This window comes from Wolffia australiana, chromosome 1, assembly GCF_029677425.1.
Source record: "Wolffia australiana isolate 7733 chromosome 1, ASM2967742v1".
Lineage (NCBI taxonomy): Eukaryota > Viridiplantae > Streptophyta > Magnoliopsida > Alismatales > Araceae > Wolffia > Wolffia australiana.
The window spans coordinates 8639002-8663674 of NC_135835.1; the positions used below are offsets into that span (position 1 = coordinate 8639002).

Sequence of the window (24673 nt, forward strand, 5' to 3'; positions counted from 1 at the left end):
CTGCGATATCCACTTAATTGGCCCTTGACCATTGTGGCGTCTTGGCACCAGCCATCCTTGTCCTTGCTTCCTTGCTTCTTGTTTCCCATGGATCGTCCATTCCACCAGGGACCTTCTCCTCCCTCTCTTTCCCAAGATACTTCCCTCGGAAGGAACGTATCAATGTCACATCAAAGACATACAAGATGAAAAACTGTTGAAAATGATATTTGTAATCAGCGGTGTTGACTATATTCAGAGCAAAAGTTGGCTTTCAAAAATGTTTTTTCTTGTGAAACATTATGTAGAACACCTAATGAGGTACCTATACATTTCCAACGCCAGTAACTGATTATTTTTGCGTTTTTTGGTTGAGTAAGACCAAAGTTTTTAATTTTTAGACCATATGAGGGAAGTAAACCCAATTCTTGATGTGCTTTCAAAGGTACTAGATTGAGATTAGGTCATGTAAACGGATCTTCTGGAAGAAGCAGAATTAATGGTGTTATTTTGAAATTCTAAATTTACACACGAGTTCCTTTATAGTTCCATTAATTATGTTGAGAGGAATTGCAGAAGGATGGAGAAACTCTCCCTGTGGCCCAAATGACTTGGTTGTCTTGGTAATGTCCAGCTTGTACACCTTGTTTGTCACCTCTCATTGCAATAAGTTCACCAATTCTCATTTTTTATCATTCTTAGATATTTTAGTCCATGTCTGGGTGCACCATGTCTCTGGTCCATAAGGTTATGCTGGTGACTGTGACAAAGAGGCAAGTTATGTCAAAGTTTCCCCTTCAGTAGCTTCAAAGTTTGAAGAGATGCTAGTACCATTCCAGCATGATGCAGAGATTCCTATGGAAAAGCTTGTGGTTAGAGGAAGGGAGGGGATGGCTCTGGTATCTTGAGATGTAGTGTGCAGACTGGTCAACTTGGGGTGACTAGAAGTATTAGAATTACGCATGAATTTCGCATTAATTGAAAAGTGGTTGGGCAGACTTATGGGCCCGGAGGCAGATATGGTTACACGGGTTCTGAAATACAGTTATGGACCATGGATGGGCCAGGAGAGATGGATGACTCTGGACCTAGGGTCATTTGCATCTTGGTAGAGGGTAAGCAAGGCTTTTCCAAATGTCTGAAAATTCTTAGTGCCTAGTTGGGGGACAGCTCCACTTTCTGCTATTTTCTGGACTACTGGTTGACTTAGGCACAGTTAAGGAAGAGTTCCCGTGTCTGTTCGTTCTTGCACAGAATCCTTGGGCCATGGTTTGGGCATGTTGTGATGACATATAGAATCCATGCTTGGCCAACACCCCTTCAGACCAGAGAGTGGAGGATTATATGACGATGCAACAGGCCTTACTACATCTATGTCCACAGTGGGACACAAGATGGTTGGGGGTGGATAGACTCATCCTTCTATGTCCGGAATGCTTACGGGAAGCTCAGACACTTAAACTTAAAGGAAGAACCAATCTCCATCCTCGCTTGCAGTGCCATATGGAAACAAAAGATCCCACTTATGGTGCAGTTTTTGGTTGGTTGCTCTTGCAACGTAGGGTGATGACATGGGTTGTCAGGAAGAGGTGGCTCCTAGAAGCCTTGGCAGAATGTGTTATGTGCTCAGGAGGTGAAGAAGACCACTCCCATTTCTTCTTTGATTGAGAATTTGCCAGGCAGTATGGGCCGTCCAGCCAATCCCGGTTATAGGAGTGCATTTTCCGGCCTTCTGGGACTCTATACAACGCGGTGCACCCAGGTTATATGAGCGCGGCTCACCCTTCACGGTGCTTTGAGCAATATTGCGGCATCGGATTGAGGTTGTCTTCAAGGGATGGGAGGCATCGCTAGATGCACTGTACAAGCAGTTCAAGCCTTTCCTCTTTATGTTTTAAAGGGCCGTGACTAGAGGGCATGTGAGGGCCCTAGATCTTGTGTGTCCTTATTGATCATTATCTATTTATCACATTGGGAGGGTCACCAATGTATTGGTTGATCTTCCTCTCATCTTTTAAAAAAAGTTTGTGTTGTGCCTTTCTTTATGAAGTACACCTGCGATTGTTTCTTCATGTGCGTCCTTAGAGATTCATAACCTCTCTTGGAACATACACTCTATTCATGACTTTCACGAATACTGGTCTATTTTATAGATAATCTCCTCTTCATAGCTTCAGTAGCTCATCTTGTTAGTGTGGACTTATTATTATTATCACTCTCTCTCTCCTAGGGTATAAATACCCTCCATGTAACCCTTTGGGTCCCAATGTCATTCTGTTAGTCTTCCTTCATCGATCATCCTTCTTCTCCTCTCCCTCAACCCTTCTAGGGTTTCACATGGTATCAGAGCCCTTGGGCATCTGATACTAGGGTTTGACATCGCCCTAGTTCCGGCAGAACTCCGGTGAACCAAGGATCTGTTCGATCCTGCAGGAAGGGGAAACCCTAACTGCAATTTTGATCGACTGCTGGTTCTCCGACGAAGCTTTCTGCCGACGACCGCCAGCCGCTGCACAACCAGTCCGCGGACCCGCTGCACGAGCAACAGCCCGCGGACCAGCCGCGCGCGCAGCCAGCACGCGGACTAGTCGCACGAGCAGCCAGCCCGCACGCCAGCCGCCGCGCAAACAGCCCGCGGACCAGCTGCCCGCGCAGCCAGCCCGCGGACCTGCTGCACGAACAGCCGGCCTGCACGCCAGCCGCCGAGCAGCCAGCCTGCGGACCCGCGCCCGCACAGCCAGCGCGAGACCAGCGCCACGAGCAGCCAGCCCGCCGCCAGCCGTCGAGCAGCTAGCCCGCGGACCAGCCGCCTGCGCAGCCAGCCCACGGACTAGCCGCCCGCGCAGCCAGCCCGCGCGCCAGCCCCCGGGCAGCCAGCCTGCAGACCCGCCGCCCGCACAGCCAGCGCGCGGACCAGCCGCACGAGCAGCCAGTCCGCATGCCAGCCGCCCGAGCAGCTAGCCGCGGACCAGCCGCCCTGCAGCCAGCCCACGACCAGCCGCCACGAGCAGCCAGCCCGCACGCCAGCCACCGAGCAGCTAGCCCGCGGACCAGCGCTCGCGCAGCCGCGCAGCGGCCCAGCCGCCCGAGCAGCCAGCCCGCACGCCAGCCGCCAAGCAGCTAGCCTGCAGACCAGCCGCCAGCGCCGCCAGCACGCGGACCAGCCGCCTGAGCAGCCAGTCCGCACTCCAGCCACCGGGCAGCCAACTCTGTCATGGCAGCGAGCGACACTCCTCCTCCGTCTCCGGCAACTCCACCACGGAGGGCGCGAGTACCCGTCGCCAACGCGGCGTCGGCGACTGATTTTTGGACGTTGACTTTCAGCGGAGCCGCTGTCTCACAAAGTGGTTCATCCACTTCCGATGGTCCCGAGTCGACACTCCTCCGCGGCCCGAACATCCTCTCCTGGCGCGTTTCATGAAACAACTCTCAAGGCCCGCCAACTGTTTAAACACTGCATTGCCGCACCGCTCACGCCGACCCATCCGCGCCGCTGCCTGGGAAGCCGAAGAGAACTTCATCATGGGCTGGCTGTACATTCACACCCTCGCTCCCGAATTCCGTGACCGGTTCCCGCATCGGACTACTGTGAAGGGATTTTGGGACCAGGCCGCCGCCTATTGTGGTCGTGATGGCAACAACTGGCGTCTCTTCAGCATCGTTCAGCGCGCCAACAGCCTCCGTCAAGGACAATTGTCCATTTCGGACTACGCATTGGCCCACAAGAAGCTGTGGGAAGAGGTCGACTATTACCTGCCGACTGACGACCCGACCTGCGTGTCCTATCAAAACACACTTCGTCTCCGGCTTCTGGGGTTCCTGAACGGCCTCAACAAGGAATACGATGACATTCGTCGTCGAGCACTCCACCGACGCGAAGGCCTCCCGTCGATTGATGATCTCGTCAAGGAACTCCAGGAGGAGGAGAACCACTTCCAGCTGCAGGGTTCCTCTGCCGAGCCTTCTCCTGATTCGACGGCTCTTCTCACTCGGCAGTCTACTTCCTCCTCCGCCTCTACTTCCGACCCGCCGGCCTCTGCAGTGGTGTGCAACTACTGCAACAAGCCCGGTCACCGCAGTCGTTTCTGCCGGCGTCGCAAGCTAGATCAAGAGAAGAAGAAGGCAGCCGACTCGAAGGCGATGGTCGCCGTCACCTCGTCCGCTCCTGCCAGCAGTACCTCCCCGTCTCCCATGGATCAGCTTCAGGCCGACATGGCTCTTCTTCGGGAACAGCTGGCCGCTATGCAGTCCCAGTCCTCCGCTCACTTTGGTGGTTTCGGTGCGTTCTCCTCTCCGGTGTCTGATCAGTGGTACTGTGGTCATACGGCACTTCACTCACCTATTGTCTCGGATACAACCTGGGTACTTGATTCGGGGGCTACCGACCACATGACCCCGTTCAATGACCGGTTTGTATCCTACGAGAGGCACAGTGGGCGTCGTAAAGTTCTCACGGCCGGTGGCGGGCGTCTTCGCGTGGCTGGTATCGGGGCAGTCTATGTAGATGGCCTCGGTGTTGTCCGCAACGTCCTTCATGTCCCCGACCTGCGAGCTATCCTCATGTCACCACAGCGTCTGGTTGATGATGTCTTCTGTTCGTTCCATCTCCAACCTGACGGCATGTTCCTTTCTGACAAGGGGGGGCGGACTACAGCCATTAGACGGGAGAACGGGCTGCTGCTGTTGGATGATGGGGGTCGTTCGCAGTGCTTCTTGGTACTTCGTGGCCTCCGTCCGGTTGATGAGCAGCGTCGTGCCCGACTTCACTTGGCCCACCAGCGCCTGGGCCATCCTCCCTTTTCTACTTTGAAGCGACTCTTTCCTTCGTTGTGTACTGGACTAGATCTTCAGACAGTGGTTTGCGAAGCTTGTCAGTTGGCCAAGCATCGCCGGTCTACGTTTTCTCCATCTACGTCCCACACCTCGACGCCGTTGTTTCGCGATCATAGTGATGTTTGGGGATCGGCCCCGCAGGCGAGTCTGAAAGGCCATCGATATTTTCTGATCCTTGTTGACGAGGCTACCCGCTACACATGGACGTATCTGTTGGCTGCGAAGTCTGAAGTTTCGGCCTCGGTCCGGCATTTCTGCACCTTGGTCCAGACCCAGTTTGGACGCGGCATCCAGCGCTTCCGGTCGGACAACGCCCGTGACTTCATCAATGCCGATCTCACCTCCTTCTTTGCCGAACGGGGAATTCTTCACGAATCCTCGTGCGTGGCGACACCGGAGCAGAACGGCATGGCCGAACGTCGCATCGGCTATGTCACCTCGACGGCCAGAACTCTATTGGTGAACTCTCACGTGCCATGGCCATATTGGGGCGACGCGGTGTTAACGGGTACCCAACTCGTCAACCGCATTCCCTCCGATGTCCTTGGGTTTCAGAGTCCCATCGATCGGCTGACCGCGGCATTTCCTGGTGTTCCTCTTCGGACCGGCCTCCTTCCTCGGGTCTTCGGCTGCACCGCCTATGTGCACGACACCTCCCCCACTCGCACGAAGCTCGACGCTAGTGCCCTCCGGTGCGTGTTCGTGGGTTATGCCTCCCTCCAGAAAGGCTACCGGTGTTATCATCCGCCGTCTCGCAGGTATTTCATCTCGGCAAACGTCACCTTTGCCGAACATGAGCCCTACTTCGGTGACACCTCTTCCTGCCTCCCGTTGGATGAGGTTCCTGTGGCTCCCCACTTGGAGCCCTTTCCCGTTGCGGAGCCCACTGCTCCCTCACCATCCACTCATGTTCCACCTCCACTTGACCTACCTCCGGCTCCAGTGGCGTCGTCTCATGAGGGGTCTTCGGAGCTCTCCTCCACTACCCCATTGCCCCTTCCGGCAGCCTTGCCACCTTCCTCCACCCCTTTGGCGGTTCTGCCACTACCGCCCGCATTGCCTCCACCCGTGTCTCCCTCTTTCCCCGGTGTGTCGTCATCCACACCTCTCGGGGAGACACCCTCCATCACTCCATCTGCGGCTTCTTCTCCTTCCCCTCCCGGTGAGCTCGCTCTCTCTCCCGGAGAGGGGTCCTCTTTTCCCACGTATGCTTCCGCTCCTCCGTCGGACGAGTCCTCCCAGCCCCCTCCCGATGATGACGATCAGTTGGGTTGGCCTATCGCCCTTCGGAAAGGGGTCCGCGAGTGCACCCGCACTCCGCGGTATCCCTTGTCCCACTACATCTCCTTCGACCGGCTGAGTACTCCCTACCGGCTGTTTCTCACTCGCATCGAGTCGGATCCTATCCCACGCCGCCTAGCCGATGCTATTGCTTCTCCTCATTGGAAAGCGGCGATGGACGAGGAGATGCAGTCCCTGCTCAAGAACCACACTTGGGATCTCGTTCCCCTCCCTCCGGGCAAGAGGGCGGTGGATTGCAAGTGGATCCACACCAAGAAGCACCGTGCCGATGGCACCCTCGAGCGCTACAAGTCGCGTCTTGTGGCCCGGGGGTTCACTCAGTCTTATGGCGTGGACTACTTCGAGAAGTTTTCTCCGGTGGCGAAGATGGACACCGTCCGTCTCCTCTTGGCAGTGGCCGCTCATCTTCACTGGGTCATCCGGCAGTTCGACGTGAAGAACGCCTTCCTTCATGGCGACTTGACGGAAGAAGTGTACATGCAGCAGCCTCCGGGATATGCCCTCGGCCCTCCTGGCACCGTCTGCCGACTGCGGAAGTCCCTCTGTTAGTGAGAGGACTCTCCTATTGGGTCATGTTCTATAAACCCACTAGGCTCCCTCACTTATCACTAACTCATATTCTCTCCTCTCTCTCTCCTAGGGTATATATACCCCTCCTCATGTACATTCTAGTTAAGGATTTCATTTCCTCTCCTTCCTCCAAGCCCTAGCATGGAGTTCAACATGGTATCAGAGCCAAGCTCTTGATCCCCATCTCTAGCCCTAAGCCTGTGTGCGGGCTTCTTCTTCTTCTTCTTCTTCTTCTTCTTCTTCTTCACCGTCACCCCCATGGGATTCTCCACGAGACGTCTTGCGTGGCGACGCCCGAGCAGAATGGCCTTGCCGAGCGGCGTATTGGGTATGTCACGTCGACTGCCCGCACTCTCCTGCTGGACTACCACGTCCCGTGGACTTATTGGGGGGAAGCCGTTCTGACGAGTACTCATCTCATCAACCGGCTGCCCACCCCGACCCTCCAGTTCAGCCCTCCGCTTGACCGGTTGTCGGCTGCCTTTCCCGCCGCGCAGCTCCGCACTCACCTTCTTCCCCGCGTCTTTGGCTGCACGGCATATGTTCATGACACGCGCCCTCCGAAGCTGGATGCCCGGGCGCTCAAATGCGTCTTTGTTGGCTACTCTTCGCTTCAGAAAGGGTATAAATGCTTTCATCCCTCTTCTCGTCGGTTTTTCGTCTCTGCCAATGTCACCTTCTCTGAATTTCAACCCTTCTTCTCTCCCACATCTCCTCCGGCCCCTCCCTTGGAGCCGGATCTGGTTCTGGAGCCCGCTGCTCCCTTTCCTCCCACCGTCGTCTCTCCTCCCACAGTCGTTCCATCCTCCTCTTCTTCTCCTCCACCGGTCGGCCTTCCTTCCTCACCCATTGCGCCTACTCCATTATCTTCCTCCCCCGAATCCTCGCCTCCTGCTTCCGCTCCCTCCCCGTCTGCTGAGTCCTCGCCTTCCTCTCTTCCGCCAGCCATTTCCGAGTCGTCTTCTTCTCCTGCTGACGATGACTCCCCTGACTTGCCTATCGCTTTGCGTAAAGGGGTCCGCCAGTGCACCCGCACTCCCCTTTACCCCCTCTCTCACTATCGCTCCTTCGCCAGGTTGAGTACTCCCTACCGCCTGTTTTTGACCCGCATCGACTCTGTCTTCGTTCCACGCCGCTTAACCGATGCTATCGCTTGTCCTCATTGGAAAGCGGCGATGGATGAGGAGATGCGCGCCTTGCTCAAAAACCACACGTGGGATGTGGTTCCTCTCCCACCCGGGAAGACGGCCGTCTCTTGCAAGTGGGTTCACACCCCCAAGCACAACGCCGATGGCTCCCTGGAACGCCGCAAATCGCGGCTCGTGGCTCGTGGCTTCACTCAGTCCTCTGGCGTCGACTACTTGAGGCGTTTTCTCCGGTCGCGAAGATGGACACCGTCCGCCTCCTCTGGCGCTGGCGCTCATCATGAGTGGTTGATTCGCCAGTTCGGCGTTAAAACGCCTTCCTTCATGGCGATCTTACGAGGAGGTCTACATGCATCATCCTCCGGGCTACCCTCTCGGGCCTCGGGGACCGTCTGCGGAAGTCCTTGTATGGACTGAAGCGAGTCACCGGATGTGGTTCGGCCGCTTCAGCTCCGTCATGCGCGCCGAAGGTACACGAGCAATGGGGAAGCCACTCTCTTCTTCCGTCACGGCCCGGTCGCTATCCTGGTCGTTTATGTGGGCGACATCCTGATCACGGGTCGGACACTGCGAAGCTTCACGCCTCGGCCGCTCCCTTGCCCGCGAGTTCGAGATCAAGGCCCTTGGTCAGCTCCGGTACTTCTTGGGGCTCGAGGTGGCCTACTCGGCTCGTGGTATCTTCATCAGCCAGCAGAAATATCACGGTGGACCTGCTGACTTTGACGGGTATGACCGTGCTCTGTGAAGACCCCCATCGACCCCAACGTCAAGTTGGGCGAAGTGACTCTCCGCCGGTCAGCACCCATCAATATCAGCAGTTGGTGAAACTTCTCTATCTGACCCACACGCGTCCGACATCAGCTATGCAGTTAGCCTTCTCAGTCAGTTCATGCATGCTCCGCATGATTCATCGTCAGGCCGCTCACCGGGTGCTCGCGTACCTGAAGGGCTGTCCCGGAAGGTTTACTCTTCCCCGGAGCTCAGAGCCTGTAAAGGTATATCTGACGCTGACTATGCAGGCTCTGTGGACTACGGTCTACCACGGTCTTTGCATCTTGCGCCGGGGCCTTGAGCTGGAAAAGCAGCAAGCAGGATCGTGTCTCCCGTTCGAGTGCAGAGGCGGAATACCGGGCACTTGCGGATGGGGCCTCTGAGGCTCAGTGGATTCACGGGGTGCTCCGCGAACTTCGCGTCGAGTACACCCGTCCGATCCACTTTTATTGTGACAACAAATCGGCTATTGCCTTGGCTCAAAATCCGGGCCAGACGGGTCGCATCAAGCACATGGAGATCAACCGCTACTTCTTCAAGGAGCGGATGGGCGAGCTTGTTCGACTTGTCTTCGTGCCGTCATCCGACCTGGCGGCCGAGGTTCTCACGAAGGGATTATCAAATCCTCTCCTTGTTCGTGCTACCTCCAAGCTTGGCATGGATGACATCCATACCTCGCTTGCGGGGGGCTGTTAGTGAGAGGACTCTCCTATTGGGTCATGTTCTATAAACCCACTAGGCTCCCTCACTTATCACTAACTCATATTCTCTCCTCTCTCTCTCCTAGGGTATATATACCCCTCCTCATGTACATTCTAGTTAAGGATTTCATTTCCTCTCCTTCCTCCAAGCCCTAGCATGGAGTTCAACACCCTCTATGGACTGAAGCAGTCCCCGCGGATGTGGTTCGGCCGCTTTTCTTCTGTGATGAAGGCCGAGGGCTACACCCAGAGCAACGGCGACGCTTCTCTCTTCTTCCGCCACACTCCCGCTGGTGTCTCCATCCTGGCGGTCTATGTTGTGACATTCTTATCACCGGCTCAGATTCTGCAGAGGCTGGTCGCCTTGGTGTTGCCTTGGCCAAGGAGTTCGAGATCAAGGCCCTTGGGCCTCTCCGCTACTTCCTCGGCCTTGAGGTGGCATACGCCCAGGGCATTTCGTGTCTCAGCAGAAATATGCCGTTGACTTGCTGGCGGGCATGACGGAGTGTGCGCCAGTGAGTACTCCATTGACCCCAACGTGAAGTTGGGCGCGGGAGGACTCACCACGGTGAATTCCTTCCAGTATCAGCAGCTGGTGGGAAGCTCCTCTATTTGACGCACACCCAACCCGACATCAGCTTCGCCGTCAACCTCCTCAGCCAGTTCATGCACTCACCACGCGAGATCCACCGCCAGGCAGCATATCGGGTACTTGCGTACCTCAGAGGCTGCCCCGGCACGGGGTTGTTATTTCCTTGCAGCACGGATCGGCCGGTGAAGGTGTACACGGCGCTGACTTTGCTGGATCGATTGTGGATTATCGTTCCACTACCGGGTACTGCTGCGTTTCTGTTTGGCAGTCTAGTCACGTGGAAGAGCAGCAAGCAGGACAAGGTGTCCCGCTCTAGTGCGGCAGTACCGAGCACTCGCCGATGGGGCCTCTGAGGCCAGTGGATTTACGGGATTCTCCATGACCTTCGTGTGGAGTATTCCGGCCCGATCCACTTCTACTGCGACAACAAGTCGGCGATTGCGTTGGCCAAGAACCCTGGCCAGCAGGGAAAGATCAAGCACATGGAGCGCAACCGCTACTTTTTCAAGGAGCGTATGGACGAAGGGATCTTCGACCTTGACTTTGTTGCTTCCGCCGATCAAGCCGCGGATGTCCTCACCAAGGGACTGTCCCGGCCTCTCCTTCAACGTGCAGTGTCCAAGCTCGGCATGGACGACATCCATACTTCGCTTGCGGGGGGGTGTTAGTGTGGACTTATTATTATTATCACTCTCTCTCTCCTACTTACTCTCCTAGGGTATAAATACCCTCCATGTAACCCTTTGGGTCCCAATGTCATTCTGTTAGTCTTCCTTCATCGATCATCCTTCTTCTCCTCTCCCTCAACCCTTCTAGGGTTTCACACATCTGCACTGCCAAGAACATATCTTTTTCGTCGTGTAACTGTGACCGGTCTTGTGATAATATCACAAATTCAGGGTTCTTCATCTTGTTTTGACTGCAGTTTATGAACCACTATCCCGTCTGACTTCCATCAACTCATAATATTGAGAAAAAAAATCTGGGTCAGGGATCATCCATTCTAAAGACCACGTCTTCATATTCATCAGTCCAAGACTGGTTGAACAACTGTAGATCACAGAAACTTGTTATGCCCAGTAAGTTGGTGACGTGCAGACAGTTGCAAGTGATGTTGGATGCTGGAGCGGCTTACTTGTGAGCAAACATTTTAAATACCTCCATACTGCATAGTTCTGACCAAAAGATATGAGGTTGAGATGAAGATCACTTTGCTGATTTATCATGCCATGCTTGCTGGATTTCAAGATTTTTTTACAAATCAGATCAATGTAAGCAGGTGCTCCAGCATGGAATAGACGTGAGAAGGTGTTAAATGGGTTCTTGTCAATGGGCCTGGCCCATGGGCACACAGTTTCATGCACTAGCCGTTATCCTGATTGTTGAACTCCATGCTAGGGCTTGGAGGAAGGAGAGGAAATGAAATCCTTAACTAGAATGTACATGAGGAGGGGTATATATACCCTAGGAGAGAGAGAGGAGAGAATATGAGTTAGTGATAAGTGAGGGAGCCTAGTGGGTTTATAGAACATGACCCAATAGGAGAGTCCTCTCACTAACAGCCCCCCGCAAGCGAGGTATGGATGTCATCCATGCCAAGCTTGGAGGTAGCACGAACAAGGAGAGGATTTGATAATCCCTTCGTGAGAACATCGGCCGCCTGGTCGGATGACGGCACGAAAGACAAGTCGAACAAGCCCTCGTCCATCCGCTCCTTGAAGAAGTAGCGGTTGATCTCCATGTGCTTGATGCGACCCGTCTGGCCCGGATTTTGAGCCAAGGCAATAGCCGATTTGTTGTCACAATAAAAGTGGATCGGACGGGTGTACGACGCTAAGTTCGCGGAGCACCCGTGAATCCACTGAGCCTCGAGGCCCCATCCGCAAGTGCCCGGTATTCCGCCTCTGCACTCGAGCGGAGACACGATCCTGCTTGCTGCTTTTCCAGCTCACAAGGCCCCGAAGGCAAGATGCAAAGACCGGTGGTAGACCGGTAGTCCACAATCGAGCCTGCATAGTCAGCGTCTGTATATACCTTCTGATCGGCTCTGAGCTCGGGAAGAGTAAACCCTTCCCGGGACAGCCCTTCGTGCACGCGAGCACCGGTGAGCGCCTGACGATGAATCTCATGCGGGCATGCATGAACTGACTGAGAAGGCTAACTGCATAGCTGATGTCGGGACGCGTGTGGGTCAGGAGAAGTTTCCCCACCAACTGCTGATATTGATGGGTGCTGACCGGCGGAGAGTCACCGGCGCCCAACTTGACGTTGGGGTCGATGGGGTCTTCACAGGAGCACAGTCGGTCATACCCGTCAAAGTCAGCAGGTCCACCGTATATTTCTGCTGGCTGATGAAGATACCACGAGCCGAGTAGGCCACCTCGAGCCCCAAGAAGTACGGAGCTGACCAAGGGCCTTGATCTCGAACTCGCGGGCAAGGGAGCGGCTGAGGCGTGAAGCCGGCAGTGTCCGACCCGGTGATCAGGATGTCGTCCACATAAGCGACCAGGATAGCGACCCGGCGGGCCGTGGCGGAAGAAGAGAGTGGCTTCCCCATTGCTCTGGGTGTACCCTTCGGCGCGCATGACGGAGCTGAAGCGGCGAACCACATCGCGGTGACTGCTTCAGTCCATACAAGGACTTCGCAGTCGGCAGCGGTCCCGGAGGCCGAGAGGGTAGCCGGAGGATGATGCATGTAGACCTCCTCGGTAAGATCGCCATGAAGGAAGGCGTTCTTAACGTCGAACTGGCGAATCAACCACTCATGATGGCGGCCAGCGCCAGGAGGAGGCGGGCGGTGTCCATCTTCGCGACCGGAGAAAACGTCTGTAGTCGACGCCGTAGGACTGAGGGAAGCCACGAGCCCCGAGCCGCGATTTGCGGCGTTCCATCGGCGTTGTGCTTGTGAACCCACTTGCAAGAGACGGCCGTCTTCCGGGTGGGAGAGGAACCACATCCCACGTGTGGTTTTTGAGCAAGCGCGCATCTCCTCATCCATCGCCGCTTTCCAATGAGGACAAGCGATAGCATCGGTTAAGCGGCGTGGAACGAAGACAGAGTCGATGCGGGTCAAAACAGGCGGTAGGAGTACTCAACCTGGCGAAGGAGCGATAGTGAGAGAGGTAAAGGGAGTGCGGGTGCACTGGCGGACCCCTTTACGCAGCGATAGGCAAGTCAGGGAGTCATCGTCAGCAGGAGAAGAAGACGACTCGGAAATGGCTGGCGGAAGAGAGGAAGCGAGGACTCAGCAGGCGGGAGGGAGCGGAAGCAGGAGGCGAGATTCGGGAGGAAGATAATGGAGTAGGCGCAATGGGTGAGGAAGGAAGGCCGACCGGTGGAGGAGAAGAAGAGGAGGATGGAGCGACTGTGGGAGGAGAGGCACGGTGGGAGGAAAGGAGCAGCGGGCTCAGAACCAGATCCGGCTCCAAGGAGGGGCGGAGGAGATGTGGGAGAGAAGAAGGGTTGAAATTCAGAGAAGGTGACATTGGCGAGACGAAAAACCGGCGAGAAGAGGGATGAAAGCATTTATACGAAGAGTAGCTAACAAAGACGCATTTGAGCGCCCGGGCATCCAGCGGGAGGCGTCGTGTCATGAACATATGCCGTGCAGCCAAAGGCGGGAAGAAGGTGAGTGCGGGCTGCGCGGCGGGAAAGACAGCCGACAACCGGTCAAGCGGAGGCTGAACTGGAGGGTCGGGTGGGCAGCGGTTGATGAGATGAGTACTCGTCAGAACGGCTTCCCCAATAAGTCCACGGGGCGTGGTAGTCCAGCAGGAGAGTGCGGGCAGTCGGCGTGACATACCCAATACGCCGCTCGGCAAGGCCATTCTGCTCGGGCGTCGCCACGCAAGACGCGTCGTGGAGAATCCCATGGGCGGTGAAATCGAGGTCAATTCCTGGTTGGCGTAGTCCCTGCGCATTGTCGGACGGAACCGCTGAATAGTCCGGCCAAACTGAGTCTGAAGCATGGTGCAGAAGGCTTGAACAGTCGAGAGGCAGCGCTCTTGGGCGGCAACAAGTAGGTCCACGTGTAACGGGTGGCCTCATCAACAAAGATCAAGAACCACCGGTGTCCTTCAGGCTGGCCTGTCGCGACGGACCCCATACATCGCTATGAATGCGATATAAGGGAACATCACTATGAGAAGTCGACGGAGGGAAGGAGGCCCGGCGATGCCGCCAGTTTGCATGCATCACAAACAACAGAAGAGAGGTCAAGCCAGTACACAATGTCGGAAAAAGTCTTTTCAAAACATGGAAAGACGGATGCCCGAGCGCTGGTGAGTGAGTAGAAGCGCTGCGGCGCTGGTCCTCGACTGTCAACAAGCACCGCTGCACCGGGTTCCCGACCGCCCCTCTCGTCCAACAGCAGTAGGCCATCCGAGCGCCTAGTGCAAAGTCTTCCCCACCTTGTCAGTCAAAAGATCCCATCAGACTGAATGTGGAGCGAGCAATGGACCGCATCGGCAGTCGCTGCGGTGACATAAGTAAGGTCTGAAGGGCGGAACATGAAGGACGTTGTGAATGATACCAAGGCCATCCACATGGATCGACCCGATACCAGTCACGCGAAGTCGTCCCCACCGCCGTGTGGACAGCTCGACCACCAAGGTGCGCTCGTGGGACAGAAACCGGTGGTTGAGCGGGGTCATATGCTCTGTGGCCCAGTATCAAGCACCCAGGTGGTATCCGAAGCGAAGGAGCTTGGAGGGCAGTGTCCACAATACCACTGATCTGACTTGGGAAGGAAGAACGCACCGAAATCACTGAAGTGAGCCACGGTAGGCTGCGAAGAAGACCCGGTCTGCAGGGCAGCCAGCTGGGAGCTGAGACGGACAAGTTCGGCAGTCAGCTGGTCATTAGTCATGGCTGGATGGCTGGAGCTAGAGGCGACGGGGCGGTGCCTGGGCAAGATGGGCTCTGGCTGCGGGACCGGCGAGGCGGCGAGGCAGGAGCTGATGACGGCGAGGCGACCTCCGGATCGGTACTGTCCAAAAATTTCTTGATGCACCGGGCCTCAAGATGATTCGGCTTGCCGCAGTAGGAGCAAACCACCGGTGCCCGAGAGCCCGAAGAAGGCTTGGGCAGCAAGGGAGGTTGCTCCGTTGGGCGGGACAGGAGGGCAGCACTCGCCGGGGACTCGGCAGGCAGGTCCAGCAGCGGGCGTTGGCGGCGAAGGCTGCTTTCAACCTCCGTCAACTCCTTAACCAGACCATCGAAGTCCGGAAGAGGAGTCTGGGAGTGAAGAGCCCGACGCCTGACATCCGCATATTCGGATTCAGCTTGTCGAGAAATGACATGTAGCGGAGCTTGAGAGCATGGCGGCGGTCGCGCAGTCGGATCCCCACCGGCATGTAATAGTCCACCTCGCGCCACAGGGCTTGGTGGGCAAGGCTATAGTCCATAATGGACATGGTGCCATGTCGGAGTACACTCGCCGCTCGGCCAAAGTAAAGATCTTCCAGTCATCAGCATCATGCCCGCAGTAGCGGCAGCGTGCTCCCAGATCTCCAGCGGAGTCGTCAGGTGGAGGAACTTGTCATAGACCTCCCGAGAGAGTGTGAGTCAAGAGCCAGGAGTGGGCCAGTACTGCTCGGCACTCCAGGCCGGGAAATGCGGGTCCGTGACGGGAAGGGGCTGGCAGGTGAGATGTTTCTGGAGCAGGCGGCGCGCAGAGTGTACTCGGCGAACTTCAGCCACGACATCAAGTTCGGAGCACTGAGGCGGCAGTTATCCGGGCGGAGGGAGAGGAGCACCGATTTTCGGCGACGGGAGTTCCCGGGCAAAGTCAGCGCGGTGAAATCTGCTTGGAGTTGGCGTCGGGCGGTGGATGCAGGCGGATCACTGCCCATGCTGGAGGTAGTCGACATGACTGCAAACAGCAGCAGCGGCAGCGAACCGAACCGAACACGGTCGAAGACGGTTGCTTGCGGCGGCGGTCGTCGCGGCGCTGCTCGCGGCGCTGCTCGCGGCGGTGCTCGCGGCGGCTGCTTGCGGCGGCTGCGCTGCTCGCGCGCTGCTCGCGGCGGCTGCGCTGCTCGCGCGCTGCTCGCGGGCGGCTACTGCGGCGGCGGCTTGCGGCGAAGCGTCGCGGGCGCTGCTCGTGGCGCTGCTCGCGGGCGCTGCTTGCGGGCGGCTGCTCGCGGGCTGCTGCGGCGCGGCTTGCGGCGGGCGCTCCGTGCGGCGCTGCTCGCGGCGCGCTGCTCGCGGGCGGCTGCTTGGCGGCTGCTTGCGGCGGCGGCTGCGGGCGGCGCTCGTGCGGCGCTGCTCGCGGCGCTGCTGTGGCGGCGTCTGGCGCGGCGCTGCTCGCGGGCGGCTGCTTGCGGGCGGCTGCTCGCGGGCGGCTGCTCGCGCGGCGGCTGCGGCGGCTTGCGGCGGCGCTCCGGCGCGGGCGCTGCTCGCGGGCGGCTTGCGGCTGCTGATGGCGACGCGCTTCTTGCGTGCGAGCAAGGAGAAGATTGAGAGGGTGATGGTGAAGAAGAAGAAGAAGAAGAAGAAGAAGAAGAAGAAGCCCGCACACAGGCTTAGGGCTAGAGATGGGGATCAAGAGCTTGGCTCTGATACCATGTTGAACTCCATGCTAGGGCTTGGAGGAAGGAGAGGAAATGAAATCCTTAACTAGAATGTACATGAGGAGGGGTATATATACCCTAGGAGAGAGAGAGGAGAGAATATGAGTTAGTGATAAGTGAGGGAGCCTAGTGGGTTTATAGAACATGACCCAATAGGAGAGTCCTCTCACTAACACTGATATTGGGCCTATTTTCTGTTTCTTTGGCCCAATAACACTTCTATTTAACTTTGAACCCTAAATGGGTTGTGTAAGGGTCGTTCTTGAGATTTGAGGCTTCTTTCTTCTTCCCTAAAGTTCTCTACTTCTCTCGTTCACTCTTCCCGGAGAATCCCTACTTGTGACAGAAGGAAATGTGGAAGTACAGAAAACTGCAACCTTTGTGGCTCATATGTTGAGTAAAAAATACGTTCAGGGAGCGATGCATTCAGTGGACCAAATGTGGAAGAACCCCACCTGAGCTCAAAGATTCAGGCTCTCATGCCTCATGGGTTTCAATTTTTCCTCCAGGAAAGATTCTTTCACGGCTGTTACTCGAATATTGAACCAAGAGACGCGACAATTAAATATATATAGATGATTTTATACAACCTTAAATCAATCTTATCTATTGAGTCCTCACTTGACGAGTATTGGAGCACTATGCTGTAGTGTAGAAGTAAATATGTGATTATTACATGGGGTCAGAGATAACTCAAACATTACCCGTCACCATGGGAAATAAAATGTGTTGCTTTCCCTTCATTTCTAGGATAATCAACCAGATACCACTTCTAGAGTTCTAACCTAAGGTGGACGTGGTTTCAATTGGTCTTTTTTTATACAAGATATCAGAGATAACTTCAACACTGTCAATCACCATGTTGAGTAAAATGTTTTGCCTTTTCTTCTTTGCTTGGGTAATCGCCCGAATCCCACTTCCAATGTTCTAAACTGAGTGGAAGTTTTTGATTGTTTGTTATGAGTTGCTCTATGTTATCCTGATTTATTGTTAGATCATCACGGCCCAGTTAGGGCTAATTTTACTAACTTATGGGCCTGAGGCCATGTACGTGTAATAGACTAATCCTAGGGATCTAATGGAAAAACTAACCTAAAATGGATTTAAATAAAGGCCCAATAAGGGCCCATTAACGGCCCACTAAGGACCCATTAAGGGCCCAATAGTGAGGGCCCATTTAGGGAATATATTAGGTCCATTAAGGACCTAATATATGCTGGGCCTGATTTATATCAGGCCCAGCCTCCAACAGCTATAAATATAGCTGTTGGAAGTCCTTTTTGAAAAAGGGATCTCTTCTGCAGCTTTTTCCAACGGTCAGTTTTTGACCGTTGGACAAAAGCATTAACCTCTCTCTCTCGCTCTGTGAAAATTTTTATAAAAGGGGCATCTGTTCAGTAATAAAGATCAGTTCATTTTGCCCCAATTTCTCTGTCTCTTCTCCACATTCTCAATTCTCTCTGCAGTCCACTATCTCATCTTTTCCTTCAATTTATTACATTTATCAATCGTGGTTAATGAAAATACATTGTGAAGAGGAAAGAGACTGGCTTTGTGGGAGGATGGAAATCATTGGATCTCGATATTAATTAATGTATGTGCCTTTGAATGTGCAGGTTAGAGGACGCAGGATATTCAGTCGGTGCAAGAGTTCTGGAGCTCCTATGCCATCGAGAGAGAGTAAGTCCAGAGTGATGTGATATCTTATGCCCTTTTTTTGGGAGGCCTTTTTTTCTGGCTACAAGTCGTTTAACAGGTTTCCTAGGAAGCGTAAGGCTTTATTTTTTCTCTTAATACTGTAAACAAATTTGATTGTGTTAATTTTCAGACTAATGAGTTGTGTTCATCAGCCATGGTTTCCGGTCTCTGAAGCTTGACAGTGATCCGTGATTTCAAATCCCATGTAAATATTGAAGTTCGTTTAAAGGAGGTGGATGAAGAGGATAAGGAAGAGATTTAGTGGTTGAATAAAGGAGAGGAAAAGAAACATAGTGTGGATCTAACAGAACACTGACTTTTGGCAGGGAAGTGTTTCAATGAAATTTCCTCCTTAGCTCTTAATGCCCCCCTTCTGGAAGCACTGTTCTTAGTTTTTAGAGAAATTCCCAATCTCTATCTTTGCCAAATTCCCATTTTATATCTTCAAGCTTTGTTCTTAGTTTTAGCCAAGTTCAAATGTTTCTTTCCGTGCATTGCACTCTATTTATCAAAACGCCCATCTTTATTCCTTCTCTCTTGGGGCCTCTCTATTCTTCTCTCTTTTTTAGGGCAACTCTGTGTGAAGTCATAACCTTCTTCCATAGCATACTTAGTAATGAAGGGGGTTCCGTAAGTCTGCATCAGAAAGCGTTGAGGATGTGGAACATAGTCGTTGGTTATTCACTTGGTGAAAACGTGACCACATTCTATCTTGTTCTCAGATTTTCTCAATTCTAAATTGTGGTTTGACAAAAACAAGAGTCAGCATAAAAATCATGACAACTGTCTGAAACGTATAGACTCTTCCACCATGTTAGGATCTCCAACTTAGTTAGAGATATGCCTAAATCTTGGGCTTGACATTGAGCAGTTTGGTTGTTATCATGTTGCATAGTATAATTTTGCTTCTAATTGCATTCTGATTAGTTTTGGTATGACTACTGCCTCGTTTTGTCCTGTTCAAATTGTGATTGGAAATTTTAGACAAGGTTTTGATTGAGGAGAAAATTGTGATGCATGTCATACATGAGCTGCTCAAAATTTTTTGACACTGCTTGAAAAAAAAGATAACTTTCCATTTGAAGTTATAGAAAAATTGGCGGTGAGATTGTGAGTTCATTGTTATAATTGAGCTGCCCCAGCTCCTTACATTGTATGTGCTGCTCAGATGGGCTGCCAAAAAATCTGTGGGTAAATAAAGTCATGTTATGTTTCATTCATTACCTAGAACATCATTGGTACTGGATGTGATTGAATTTACTTTGGTGTTAACCTGGACGTTACTAAGATCTTGACAAAGCAATTTCTCATCTTGATGATTACATAAGAACACACATTTTCCCTGTCAAAGTAAAAACACACAGACCAGGTTCTTTGGGTCCAAACCAGGAGTCTAATTTTTTGACTTTGAACATTATGTACTTCTGTGTTAATTCCTTCGTTTTTATCTAATTTTTTATATATTCTGCTTAGGGAAACAGGAGAGAGACTAGATTGTTAGGAATCTTATCCTTCGTGCATAGCACAGTGTGGAAGGTTCTCTTTGGAAAGGTCGGTCATGCTTCTGTTTTGTTATAGTCTATTAAATACATTTTCTAGATTCTTCGTGTAAAATAAGACTTAAACCTAATTTATTCGTTTGATTAACAGCATTGTGAATATTTCAAAAAAAAATAACAGCATTGTGAAGTGTCTCTAAATCTTAAAATGCTGTTGAAATTGGTCTTAACCTATTTCTAACTTACACTATTTTTTTACTTACACTGTTTTTCTCTCTCTGTTCCTCTATATATACTGTTCTCATTCTGTTACACTTATCTTCATTAACATAGTTATCCTACCATTTTACATTCGGCATTCTTCTCTCCCCTTCAATCCTTGGCTTCTTCACTGTATCAGAGGCAGAAGGGGATTCAAGGTGACTTCTTCTACCTTCATTTACTTCAACATCATCTGTTGCACCGTTCGTCGCCTGTAGCATCAGCTGCCATAGGTCAAGCTTATGCATGTTGTCCACATCTGTTGCTTGTGCACGGTTGTTGACATCCTGTGCCGCCACTCGCTCCTGGATCATACATTACTGCAGCTTTTGTGTGTGCATGTGCCCGCGCTGTCATTTGTATGCGCCTGGACAGATGTTTGCAACCACCAGTGCCATTGACTATTTGACCACCTGCACCAATGGCTCTGCGCCATCTAGTCTACTATCCAGTGATGTAGTTCATCCGTGCGGCTGCTGCTGTCTACTGAAATCTGGGTCTTCTGGAATTATTCTTTTATGCTATGGTCTTCACTGGCTTCAATGGCTCTTCTGGTATTCAGGCACCACTCCGCCTAGTGGGATTGTGATAAGTTCTATAGGAAAAATTATTGTAGAAGAAAGAGCAGAAAAATCGACTTTAGGAAGCATGCAAGCAGAACCTGGCACGTGCCAAATCTGTTATAATTACGGAGGGCAGGAGTTCAAGAAATCAAGATCTGAATTTGACTTAGTTTCTGATCGGGAGGGAAGCTGTGCGCAGCTGGATGGATGTTGGGAATGCTCTTCGACCGAAAGCAGAGGAGAGCTTCATAAGCTTCCTCCATTCTCTTTTCTATCTGGATTTCCTCTTTTCCTCGTCAAGACTTGATCCATTTTATTGGTTCTTGGAACGCTTTTACTTTTTGGAATTCTTGAATTTCATTAGTGCTCATTCTCAACTACAACTGTTACGGTCAACTTTGATGCGATACAGATACCTGTGTCAGACTGGTTTGTCCGTATCACCTTACGGGCCAAGATTTTGGCAGTTGTCATTACCTTCTACCTTGGATTCCTCCTGAATTTTTATTCACAGAGAGGAACTTTTACAGTGGCATTAAATGTTCAAATTACTCTTAAAGGAAACTTATAAAGCATCTACTCGCGGATGGGCCTCTGCAATATATGATCATTGAGTCTAGATATGATCACTGGATTGACGTTGGGCATATCGTCCTGATATGTTCTTTTCAAGAAAATATAAAAGGAGACGAGCTAATAAAAGAATCAGGTCCACGTTAGCTCAAGAGGAATGAATGGGGCCAAAGACCCTATGAATAAAGACAGGGAAAGACCTACAGGTATCGGATTTTCAAGAAGCTGTTGGAGTCCCATCTAGGAGCACAGTTAAAGGCTGGAGAGCAGGAGAGGCCTGCATCTGGAAGAAAGGATCGCTATATCCTGGTTCCTGGTATCTTATATTCAGTTCCGTTGAAGCTACATTGTAAAAACTTCATATATGTCTCTCGTTCTGCTCACGCATTGTATTGAACTGATAAGATCTTTCTTTCAAGAAGACACAAGAAGATCACATTTCCGATTTCGATTTCTTGATCTTATCATGTCCATAGACGGTCACCTGACAATATCCATCTGTCCATTTCTGGCAAATTTCTGCCTCTTGGCTCAGCTTGGGAGATTTGGGGCACTGTTCAATACAGTCCTCTAAGAAAGATAACATGGCTATCATAAATGATTTGGTGCATCTGTCCACCAACCTCGTTCATGGTAATCAAGCAGCGATAGAGACAGCATAGAATTTTAATTTCCTATGGACCAAAATTGACTACTACATGTCTCCTGACCTGTCCTCGCACCAATCTTGTCCAAGGTAATTAAGTAGTAAGGAATGCAACATTGAATTGAATTTCTTATGGGCCAAACTTGATCACGACCTGTCTCCTGACCCATTGTCTACTGACATGCGTCCGGATTACGTCCCATAAGAAAAGTGAAGACCTGAATGATCCGTCATGAGAAAATCTTAACTTTCAAAGAGGTTCTCTGTAATGTTCAGTCCAAGGCGTCACACTAGTGCATTGTTTATTTTGAGCCTGTGTACACTATGGCCCTACAACCCCTATGCGGTCATGGCCCCTCACCTGAACAGGGCGTTCAATCAGCCATGTCACCATCCCTCTTAAAGTTTGCACCTGACGGACCAACCGCCAAAAGTGATCTCTCGTTGTTTTGTAACGACCGCAAGAAACGGGGTCACTCAAAGGAGACATGCCACATGCTATAGAAAAAAAGACCACTCATCAAGCCCATATTACTGCTATCACCTCGTCCACTATCAGTCCCTCCTCCACACTCATTCTCTACTACTGAGCCTATTCCTCCAATGCCACCCAGTATCCTACCTGCAACCCAACCTTCAACTGACACTTCTACTTCTGGGGATTATTTGAGGTGGGACGGGATTGCTCTAATTCACTGTTTACTAGGCTCAACTGTTGGGCATTCTACATCCTTGGCTCCAGAAGGTATGAACCTGCCTCCACTGCTTTTGTTGCATCTTCTTCGACTCCTTCATCATCGATTGTTGACTCCAGTGAAACTGCACAAACAATACCCGATTCCTGTAGTTTTCTTTCCTCTGATCCCTCTCCCAGCTGTCATAAAGTCCGTACCACCTTGGGTGACTTAATTACAATGGTGGGTGTTGGTCATGTCAACCTTCATTTACCACTCTCACATGTTCTTCATCTCCCTCGGATTACTGTTCATCTCATTTCCCGCTCTTGTCTGTTCAGGGACTTGTGTAAAGTGAGAAGGTATCAAAGAAGATGGCTAAACTTGCTGAGGAGTATAGGGGTCTCTACCTCATTGGCAACTCTCATGTTTCTTCAATGGAGGCCACTCCCTCATCCGCTTCTCAAGACAAGTTGTGGCTTCTCCATCGCCACCTTGGGCATGCTTCTTTTTCTACGCTTCAGTTGATGTTCTCTCATCTCTTCCATGGAGGGCATGTAGACAATTTTGTATGTGAGCCATGTCGGCGTGCTTATCCCACGTGGAAAATTTCAATCTCATTCACAGTGATATTTGGGGGTCAACTCCTATTTCTAGCACTCCGGGCCTACGATGATTTGTTTATTTTAAACAACACAGCTCATTTCTTATGGGATTCTCTGTGCCCTTGTTCAGCCTCAACTTTCTACACCTATTCGACACTTTCGCTCTAACCACACTAAAGACTTTGTCAACTTTCTCCTTTCTCATTTCTTTCATGCACACGACTTTATTCATGAGACTGCCTACATTATACCAAAACAAAATGGGGTGGCAGAGCACGAATTTTCATTATATCTTTGACACTTACCTAAATAGTGCATTTCCTATCCTCAACTACCTCCCTTCTCAGTTCCTTCACCATGTTGGCCTCCTCTACTGTCTCATGATTTCTTTCCCTTCCATTTCCTTAAGAATAGTCTCACCTATCAAGACTTTGGATGTGTCTTCTACATAACCAACCATCACCTTGTCAAGATAAACTCGACTCTAAGGCACTCTGGTGTGTTTTTGTTGGTTACATTTCTACCCAAAAGGGTTATCTGTGTTATCATCCCTCTACCGTATGTAGTATAAAGATATTACCTTCTACAAAACACTGTTCTTTTACCTTCTCTTCCTGCCTCTCCAATTTTGGAGTTTTCCTTTTCAGACTCTCTTTACTTTTTTCTTCCTCGTCATCCTTTGGTGCCCTCTTCTTCTTTGCACCCTAACCCTACCTGTTCCCTGCATTTTCAATCCCTCTCCTTCTCCTATGGTCTCCCAATCTCCCTTAGCACCTTCTCGATCTTTTGCATCACCTTGGCAAAATGTCGCTGCCATCTCCGACTTTTTATTCTTATTTCTCCTCATTGAACCTGATCTGATACTGATACATTCTATTAAACACATTACCAAAGAAGGCATAAAAGGAAGAATAATCAGCAGCAGATGCATCCGTGCAAAGATGCAGGCACGAACCACCTTTAAATAGACAGGAGAGAGGAACTCAGTTGACATATTCCATCCAAGAGGTTTCAAGATTTGAGCGGTTGCGGAGAAGCTGCAGACTGTAACGGCAGGTACAAGCCTGCTGAACCAGAGGGAAGAATCCAACTTGATTCCTCCTATCATATTTTCCTTTCTTTTCCCATCTTCTTCCGTTTGCTTGGTTTCCTGTTTTTAAAGACATTCCAAGCTCCTGGACTACTGGATCTATATTGAGTGAATCAGTACATTTTCTTCATTGAACTTTGGGAATTACAGTCTTGATACAATTTGACATATCAGATACCACATGAGACTTCGAGAAATTGTGGAGAGGTAGAGAAAGTATGGGGCAGGGGTTTTTCCAGCCAACCCAGTACACAAGATTAGGGTTTCCAATCACATAAGTTTCATTACATCTATCTACCTTAATTAGGCAGATTGAAGGTTATAAAAGTAAGTATAATATCCTAATAAAACCAGGAATTACTTGTTCCCCTGGCGTCTGACAGTCAATCGCTTGATTGATGGCTTCATTGTAAAGTGACTAGGTATGATGGTGGTAATATTGGTTCTTTGAAGAAACAGGGATCTGGATAGTGCACATCTGCTACCAGATTCTTTCGCTTGCTCTGTACTTTATTTCAGAACTGTATTCTATCAGCTTAAATGACACAATCTAAGTGTAGGAACAGTGTACAGAAGTGACTTTAGTCCATAAGCCTTGC

The 24673-nt window shown here is 51.5% G+C and overlaps 1 protein-coding gene across 1 annotated transcript in view; it reads left to right on the top strand.

Moving 5' to 3' along the window:
* The window catches only part of LOC144704847 (Transport protein particle (TRAPP) component), a 32608-nt gene that overhangs the window by 2778 nt on the left and 5157 nt on the right, over window positions 1–24673 (top strand). The window contains exons 3-4 of the mRNA XM_078577407.1: window positions 18082–18145; window positions 19637–19714. Of these exons, the coding sequence (XP_078433533.1) occupies window positions 18082–18145; window positions 19637–19714 (142 nt within the window). The remainder of the gene's footprint in view (window positions 1–18081; window positions 18146–19636; window positions 19715–24673) is intronic.